This window comes from Geospiza fortis, unplaced genomic scaffold (genome assembly GCF_000277835.1).
Source record: "Geospiza fortis unplaced genomic scaffold, GeoFor_1.0 scaffold601, whole genome shotgun sequence".
Taxonomy (NCBI): domain Eukaryota; kingdom Metazoa; phylum Chordata; class Aves; order Passeriformes; family Thraupidae; genus Geospiza; species Geospiza fortis.
In genome coordinates, this window is record NW_005054566.1 from 400,012 (window position 1) to 408,262 (window position 8,251).

General features: G+C 54.3%; 1 protein-coding gene across 1 annotated transcript; it reads left to right on the forward strand.

The window, feature by feature from the left end:
• The first annotated feature begins 1,319 nt into the window (after positions 1 to 1,319).
• On the forward strand, positions 1,320 to 5,829 carry WNT2B (Wnt family member 2B). The gene is made up of 4 exons (XM_014310674.2): positions 1,320 to 1,546; positions 3,055 to 3,332; positions 3,694 to 3,958; positions 4,909 to 5,829. Exons 1-4 carry the CDS (start codon positions 1,420 to 1,422, stop codon positions 5,019 to 5,021), a joined length of 783 nt encoding a protein of 260 aa, XP_014166149.1. The 5' UTR covers positions 1,320 to 1,419; the 3' UTR covers positions 5,022 to 5,829.
• Positions 5,830 to 8,251: the final 2,422 nt, after the last annotated feature.

The window sequence follows — 8,251 nt, forward strand, 5'->3', positions numbered from 1 at the left end:
CTTTTTATTATTATTGAAGGAAGGGTTTGCTTCCAGTATGGGGGTTAGAAAAAATCTGAATATCACCCAAACCTCATCCATTCCAGCCAGAATCCCAGCTCTGTGCTCTGCAGCAAAAATCATCCTCAAGCACAGGCAGCCAGAGGGGTGAGCGGGTGGTGCAGGCGGGAGCCGACTGGGATGGAAAATTCCACGTTGCTGCCATTGTCCGGGATGGGGAGAGCGCGGGGCAGAGCTCAGGTCCCTCCCCCGTGGCTGTGGAAAGTTGCCCATGGGCTCAGCCAGCCTCTGGCAGGCTGCTCTTTGTGCCTTGTCCGTCTGTCTGCTCCGAGTTCTGCTCTCTCCCCACGGCTGCGGGGAGGGGAGCAGGATACAGGTGGGATGCAGGCAAGATAGGAGCCACAGCAGAGTTCTGCCAGCTGTGGAGCTTCAGGGCACGAGAGTAAATGTCCAGGAGATGCACAGAGAGAAATCGACAGCTGGGGGATAACAGTGTGTGTGAGGAGCGCAGCACCAACTGGTGCAGCCTGCTCCTCTTCCTCCCTCACCTGCGTATCCACAGGTGTCTGTGCCGTGGACATTCCTGACAAATGCAGGCAGGAGAAAGGGCAGAGGCTGCAGGAGCCACCCTGGGCTCAGCTGGGCTCCATCCTGCTGTGCTCAGCAGGGCTGGGTGACAGCACAGGGCTGGCATGTTGGGAAGAGGCTGGGAGGGAGGTTTTGCACATCAGCAAGTTTCTCTGCTGCTGCCCCAGGAGCTGACACAGGCCAGGCTTATGGGAGACATCCCATGACTCACAGCACTCAGAGCTGGCTGTCTGCTGGGGGAGATGGGCTCCACAGACTCCCTGCCCCTTCCTGCAGTGATGCACACACTGAGAAAAGCTCTGCTTGCTCCTGGCTCATGCATCTCGGGATTACTTTATTAAACAAAAAAGACTCATTGGGGTCTGCAACTTTCTTCTGAGGGGTAGTGGAGGGGCAACTCTGATCTCTGCTCTCGGTGACCAGGGACAGGAACCAAGGCAATGTCTGGAGCTGTGTCAGGGGAGGTTTAGGCTGGATATCAGGAAAAGGTTCTTCCAGAAGGTGGTGGGGCACTGAACAGGCCCCCCAGTGCAGTGGTCATGGCCCTAAGGCTGCCAGAGCTCAAGAAGCATTTAGCCAATGCTCTCAGCCACAGGGTGGGATTTTGGGGGTGTCCTGTGCAGGACCAGGAGTTGGACTGGATGATCCTTGTGGGTCCCATCCCACTCAGGGTATTCAGTGATGCTGTGACTCCCCTGTGCAGGCAGGGCAGTACGTGGCACCGTTCTCTCCCGCAGGTACATCGGGGCACTGGGCGCGAGGGTGATCTGTGACAACATCCCCGGGCTGGTGAACAAGCAGCGACAGCTCTGCCAGAGGTACCCTGACATCATGCAGTCGGTTGGGGAGGGAGCCAAGGAGTGGATCCGGGAGTGCCAGCACCAATTCCGGCACCACCGCTGGAACTGCAGCACCCTGGACCGCGATCACACCGTCTTCGGCCGGGTCATGCTGAGAAGTAGGTCCTGCCCTGTCCCCTTCCCACCACCCTGAGACTTCTCTTCCTGGGAGAGTCTCTCCTCCCACTGGGCTGCCATGCCCGGTGGCTTGGATTACTCCCTGAGGAGAGCTTTGCCTTTCCTTGTAAATTAATCAAGTAGTAATGGGAGCAGAGCAGTGCATTTGGAATAGCTGCACCAGATGAGATGGAGCAGGGGGAGCACTGGGGGAGAAGGGGGAAGGAGGAGACACCTCTGGAGAACAGGCGCATATGTAAACAGTAATGGGATATATAAATATTTGGAGAGCGGGGTTGGCCAGGACTCAGAAATTCACGTGGGAACTGGCTGTTCCCTCGCATGGCAAGGGAGGCAAGGCACAGATGCAGCTCCAGTCCCTGCTTCAGGCTCTGAGGTGGAGGAGGACCATGGCTGCGGGGCAGGTGCCAGCCCTGCACAAAGGACTGGGCACGGCCCTGATGGGAGAGACCTTCCCCCTCCAGGTGAACACAAGGAGGGATGCACCCAGGAAAGGTACCCAAGGGACAAAGAGGAAAGGCACGATGGGGACAGGGGTGGGGCGGTTCCAGAGCAGGAGCAGCATCATGGGCTCCAGCTGCCCCGGCAGTGCTCTGGGAGCAAACAGGCCCTGGGAGCCAGCACAAGCCCCAGCACAGGCAGCAGTACTGCCGGACAGATGCTGCTGCATCCCATGACGTGCTGGGAGCATCCAGCCATGTGGCCTCCAAATCAAAAGCGGCTGGAAGAGTCTTTCCACTCACAGCTCGTATGGAGGACACGTGAGTGCCACAGAAGGAGCCGGTGAGTGGGGGGCTTACTCCTCACTGGCGGGGGGATGGAGCAGCTGCCCGTGGGGTGGGCAAGCAGCAGAGCCACAAGCCAGATGCCTGACCCAGCTGGAGGAAGGGGACTGGGATCCTGAATGAAGCTTTCACCCCGCCATGCTGCAGCCTGCTGCTCAGCCTCTCTGTTCCCATCACAGCACCTTTTCTCCTGCTCGCATCCTCTCCTGGCAAAGGATGGGGAATGATGAAAGCTCCTCGCCACAGCCCCATCCTGCGAGGCCCAAAGAGAGCTCTGCTGCCTTTGAAGTTGCTTTCAAAGGCTCTCAAAATGAAGACTAACATGGTTTTGATTTGCAGCTTCTTTTACAGCATTATAAAACCAGCTGTGAACTTGAACCAGAGACACAGAATAGCAGCAGCAAACTGTGCTGCGCGGGAGGAGCCGCGCCCGGCCCGAGGGAGGCAGGGAGGGAGGGCAGCCGCCCTGGCCCGAGGGTGCTGGCTGCTCTCACCACCCGTGGGCATGTACCCTGAGCACTGCAATCAGCCTGAAGGGCTCCAGGGCAGCCGAGGCCGGACACTGTGGTCAGCAGAGACAGCTGGGCTTGGCTTATCCACACACAGGATGGTGTCGCTCCCCAAGGCCCGGTTCTTCATGGGCTGCAGGCGCTTGGCACAGCCTGGCACGCTCACTCCCTGTTCCTGTCTCTCTCCCGTGGCAGGCAGCAGGGAGGCCGCCTTTGTCTACGCCATCTCCTCGGCCGGAGTGGTCTATGCCATCACACGGGCGTGCAGCCAGGGCGACCTCAAGGTCTGCAGCTGTGACCCGCTCAAGAGGGGCCGCTCCAAGGACGAGCGTGGGGAGTTCGACTGGGGCGGCTGCAGCGACAACATCAACTATGGCATCCGCTTTGCCAAAGCCTTTGTGGATGCCAAGGAGAAAAAGGTGAAGGATGCCCGGGCGCTGATGAACCTGCACAACAACCGCTGCGGGAGGATGGTGAGTGCAGCCCTGCAGCAGAGCCCAGAGCTCTGGGACTTTCCTGAGGGGACTGGGCAGCCAGAACAGCTTGGCCAGAGAAACGGGACCTTGGGCATCTTTGGAGGGCGGCTCCTGCTGTGGATAAGGCTGGATGCTGCCCTGCCTTGCCCTAGGGAATGGCAGGACCTCGCTCACCTTTGCCTCCTGTGTCCTTGCTGATGCTGGCATTAGTGACCCCCATACACAGCCCCTGTCTCCCATTAGGAGCTCCATCCCACACAGCCAGGGGCTGGTCAGCTGCACCAGCAATGAGTAGACACTGCTGCAGTATCTGATGCCCAGGGTGACCACTGGTCCTTACCCATCTCTGTTCCCACAGGCTGTGAAGCGCTTCCTGAAGCTGGAGTGCAAATGCCATGGGGTCAGCGGCTCCTGCACACTAAGGACTTGTTGGCTGGCAATGTCAGATTTTCGAAAAACAGGGGATTACCTAAGGAAGAAATACAATGGGGCCATCCAGGTGACAATGAATCAGGATGGCACTGGCTTCACCGTGGCCAACAAGAACTTCAGGAAGCCCACAAAAACAGATCTGGTGTATTTTGAGAACTCACCTGATTACTGCGTGATGGACAAGTCAGCAGGTAAAACCTGGAGCTCCAGTCATTACCCAAAAGCATCTCTTCCTCCCTTCCCAACAGGCCAGCAGCTCCCAGCTAGCCCAGCCTGGGGGCTCAGCTCCTCTGCTCAACCCCAGTCTTTGGAGAGGGGGCTACCCAGACCCAAGACTCCCCACAGCACTCCACACCTGCACAGGCAGGACTGCATTTGTCCAAAATCCCCAGGCTTTACACCAAGGCCCCAAACCCCTCAGGCTTCTGGTCATCACAGAAGTGGAGTGTATCCTCAGAGCCCATCTTCTGCAGAGCAAAGCTCCCTTGAACAGGCAACAAAGAGCCTGTTCCACGCACAGGCTGCTCCTCTGAACACAGCCCGAGGTTGAGATGAGAGCAGGGAAGAGGCATCAGGGCTGCTGGACTACAGCAGAGATGATCAATAGATTCTCAGCCTGGAGCATTCCCAGTTTAGTTCACAGCAGCCATGGGAGTTCAGTGGGGAGCACATGGTCCTGCTATGCTCAACCTAAGCAGAGAGGGCATTTTGAGCTTTGCCAGCTGCAAAACCTGGTTTGGTGGGCACAGACTGCTCCAGGGGTTCCCCAAGGCACAGAGGGGCTACAGATCCCCATCCCTGTCCCCTACTGCTCTTACGCTGTGGCAGCAGCAAACACAGGCTCTAGCAGTGGGCATGGGAAGGGGGCCATGCAGATTGCCATCGAAACTGAGAAGGTTTTGGGTTGAAAGGGATGTGAAAGACCATCTCATTCCAACTGTCCATCATACGGGACATGAGAGACACCAAAGCTGCATTCCTGGCCAGGCTTGTGGCATCCCATGTCCATAAAGCAGTCGCACCCAAGGTCCCCACTGCCGATGGAGATGCCCAGTGTCACCAGTAACCCCTGGGGTGGGTGGGCGGGGAAGTGCTGGGACACAGGGAGAAGAGCAGCCTGACATGCTCTGTTCCCCCGCAGGCTCCCTGGGCACGGCGGGGCGGTGCGCTGTGCGCTGCAAGGAGTGCGAGGACACTGTGGATGTGCACACGTGTAAAGCCCCCAAACGGGCCGAGTGGTTGGACCAGACCTGATGAGACACGAGCACTGAGGGAAGAAGCCACTGCCGCCCCCCCTTGCGATTTTTTTTAAACCCCTGTGCCCTGAGGGCCACAATGTTCTGGGAGCTGTAGTTCAACTGCATGGCTTTTATTTAATTAATTCTACAAAGCACTAAGGAAAGGACTACAGTTCCCAGGAGGTACTGTGGGCCCTTCGATGTGCTCAGCAAAACTAATCCCTGACCTAGCAGGAGGCTGCGAACCTTGCTTAAACTGTGAACCTGCAAAGGTTCTCTTGGCAAAGCGATGGTGCGACCAACAGAGACTCGGAGGACTGACTGTCAGGAGGTGATGGCTGAGGAATCCTGCACCTCCCCAGAGAATCTGTTACAGTAAAGCTTCACCAGTGAAAAACACTAGTTCAGAATAATCCACTCTTGCAAAAGCATTCTTGCTTTTTCTTTTTTGCAAGGCCAGAGGAAGGGTGTTGTGAATCCGTAAGACAGTTCCATGATACCTGTGTTTCCCTCAAGCAGACCTGACACATCACCAACCCCACTGAGCAAGAGTCACCTCTGCACGAGGCTTGTCCCTGTGTCCCCAGCACAGGGAACAAGTGGAGCTGTAACCTGGAACTGAACTCTGAAGAACTGCACAGAGACAAAGGCCACCTCTAGATGCTGGTGGACACATGGGGCTTGAGAGAGCAAATGAAACCTGTGAACTTACTGGTAGGTTCCGAAGTCAACCATACAACAGCATCTCTGTACAACTCACGTGTATGTTGTGTATACTGCTTATTATTTTAAGTCAAAATTAATTATAAACCTGTACCAGAAAATTATGTCCTTTACTTTTTGAATTCCAACTCACTCAGCTGAGCACATCCCCAGAGCAGGAAGCAGCCCACAGTGTTTCTCTTACCCGCTGTCTGCAGCTCCTGCTGTCCCAAAGCTACCTACAGAGTCGAGCATCCAAAGCCTCAGGGAATCCTTTCTCAGCAGGATCACACTTCAGGACATGTGGATGCCCCATCCCCAGAAGTGTTCAAGGCCAGGTTGGACAGGGCTTGGACCAACCTGGTCAAGTGCTGCCCATGGCAGGGGGTGGAACAAGAAAGGTTTTACAGTCCTGTACCACTCAAACCATTCCATGGTTCTATAGCACAGGGTCAGCAGGGGATGCTAGATAAACTTACAACTCTTTCCCATTAAAAAAACCCCAAACACTCAAAACATAATCAAGTAAAATTGAAGCTGATGAGAGGAGGGGAAGGCAGCTGCAGAGTTGCTGGTAGGTAAGTTACAGGGATCCACCTCTCATCTCTACAAATTTCCTCTTTCCTCCACCGATTTGAGCAAGCAGACATTACAAAAATGCTTTACTTAGCGAACAAATATTTTATAGTCTGCTCAAAAGATCCCAATCCACACAAACAAATGCAATGTATAACAGTTGAACCTGGAAACTAAACTGACCCAGGAAAAAAAGAAAAATTATCTTACTCATTGCAATTCCTGAGGCTGAGAGTGCTCCTGCAGTTCCCCCACCAGAGCCAGGCTGCACATTGCCCTAGGCATGCTGTGCCTCCTCCCTGAGCCAGAAAAATGGGGTTAATTTTCCTAATACTGCTCAGCATTGTGCTGATGGGCAAGGATGTTCCACACAGAGGAAGTTTTCATGGAAGGTCCAAACTTGTAACAATAAGAGAGGCCAAGTCAACGGGGACTTTCACCTGATTTTGCTGGGGTCTGCTTTATGGCAGCCAGAGGCCATGTCAGAGGTGTCTGAGGAGCTGGGGTTTTCTCTGGAAGGAGTGAGATGTGTGGGCAAGTGAGCTGAGCAGGCTACAAGAGCAAAGTCTGAAGGAAGGTCAAAGGAACAGGATGGGATTAAGGCAAAGAAGATTATTCTGGTCCTAAGCCACCCATCGGCTGCTGCACCAAAAGCATCTTTGAACAGGGATTTTACTCAATGGCTCTAGGAAATAATAGTTTAAGTGGGGAGAGAAATCCACTTTAAAATCAGTTTTGATGGGGGAACTGCTCAAAGAATTAAAAGAGCTTGCCATGGGCTGGATTAAGCACCTTCCTCCACGCCAAACCCCTGAGAGTGCTCATGCAGAAAAAGGACCTTCAGCAGAGCTGCCGCAAAGCCACAGCCAAGCCAAAAGGTGACATTTTATTGGAGATCTTGAGAGAATTACAGGAATCCCATCTTCCCACTGCCTAAACTGTTTCTTACAGAATTAAAACAATTCCCTGACAGCACAAGAGGGTTGTGCAGCACCTTCCCTGCTCTTGCACTGGAGCTGGTGTTTACCCAGGAGACTTCTGGTCTCCCCCCAGGCCCTTCCAAGACCCTCCGAATTTCAGGGAGACAATTTTCCCATCCTGGCTGTACTGAGGAATGCTGGCAGGTGAGCAGGAGGTCTGAGGCAGGCCCAAGGCATCCCCAGCCAGTGCAGCATCCGCCAGCACAGGCTCATCAACCGGGAAGAGCCTCTAATTTATCTTCATTACTGCTCCACCTCCTCTCAATTTACGACAGACTTGAAAAAAATGCTGCCCCCTCAGCCATCAATCCAAGCCTCCCTCCCAGAGCAGGACACACTCCCTGGGCTGGGAGGGACTCAGTGCCTGGGGACCCGGGGTCAGCCGTCAACAAACACTTCTTCTTTTGCAGAGGACCCCGGGGGGTGTCTGTAGGAGATCTGTGGGCCAGCTTGATGAATGACACCTTAATCAATGGCTGCTGCCTAAATATACCCTCCTCTTGAATGCAGAGGTTCATATTTTAAAACAAAGAGGGAAATTCCTGAGGACAGGTTGTCTTTGGTTTATTGGCTTCCCCCCTTTCTGATTTCATCACAGAGATGCTGAAATTGGATGCCTCCAGTGCTCTGTAGAGTAACCACAGCTGAGACAGGAAACCTCCCTAGTCCTGCCAGGTCCACCTGTGCAGCTGCATTCCTCTCTCACAGCAGTAAATAAGAGGAGTAAAAATACTTGGAATCAAGTGCAAGTGCTACAGAAGTACCTGGAGAAGCAGTCATGGGACAGCCCACTGAGCTCAAGTCCACCTGACAGAAGAAGTGACAGTTTCTTCTGCAAAGGACTGTGCAAGGCTACACTCATTTATTAACAAGCAATTAGCAGAAAACCACAGAACTGGAACAGAAATACACCAGTCAGCCAGAGCAAACTCCTGATGCTTGTACAAGACAAGGTCCCACTCAGGAACACTCAGTCCCTCTCACAAAC